The 779-nt window shown below is 49.7% G+C and overlaps 1 protein-coding gene across 1 annotated transcript in view; it reads right to left on the bottom strand.

The window, feature by feature from the left end:
- The window catches only part of CTNND2 (catenin (cadherin-associated protein), delta 2), a 449,347-nt gene that overhangs the window by 421,961 nt on the left and 26,607 nt on the right, over positions 1–779 (bottom strand). The window contains exon 2 of the mRNA XM_008568289.1: positions 348–542. Within this exon, the coding sequence (XP_008566511.1) occupies positions 348–420 (73 nt within the window). The 5' untranslated portion in view covers positions 421–542. The remainder of the gene's footprint in view (positions 1–347; positions 543–779) is intronic.

Here is a 779-nt window from a genome sequence, read left to right on the forward strand (position 1 = left end):
AGTTAATAATGATGTATAAAACATTAGTATTGCTCCCTTCAATTTTTCTGTTTGGCAAAGTCAGCTCACAACCTCCTTTGGACTTCTTCCATTTGTAATATAACCAGGCAGCTACTGGAGTCCCATTGTTTCCACCACCATCATTATAGACATCGGTGATAGGAGCAGGTCATGATGCTTGTGAGAAGAGTGGACACACACACACACACACACACGCGTGCGCGCGCATACACACACACACACACACACACACATACACACTCCTTTCACTTGGGAGTGTCATTTAAGCTCCCGAGCAGCCCCGTCCCTGTGGACAGAACACTGAGTGGGTTGTCCTGAGTACACACCTGTGCTCGTGCGGTAGGTGCCAGTGTGTGCTGGCGGCAGAGGGTCCCCCTGGCTCTGGCTGAGACTCCTCATAGGGGGCTTCTGATAGACGCGGTCTTCATAGATGGGGTCTATGTGGTGTTCTGGGGACTGCAGGGCCCGCAGCTCCGGGCCCAGGTGCCCATGCTGGCTGCTGTACGAGGCTCGGGACCCAGCTGAAATAAATGAACAGGGGGACATCAAGGCCAGACTCACATTCGAACAGAACTTATGTTATCAAACACATATTCAACTTTGGAGGGCGGAGGGACAGAATTGTTGAAATCCGTAGAAAACCAAATGAATCACATGAAATGGCAGCAACACATCAAACTAATTAATCAGCTTATCGGCATCCTCCAGCCGCCCCACTTGTTCCCAAACCTGATATCACTATAAGGATGACAATGTTT

Source organism: Galeopterus variegatus, unplaced genomic scaffold, assembly GCF_000696425.1.
Source record: "Galeopterus variegatus unplaced genomic scaffold, G_variegatus-3.0.2 Scaffold394, whole genome shotgun sequence".
In the NCBI taxonomy this organism is placed as follows: Eukaryota; Metazoa; Chordata; class Mammalia; order Dermoptera; family Cynocephalidae; genus Galeopterus; species Galeopterus variegatus.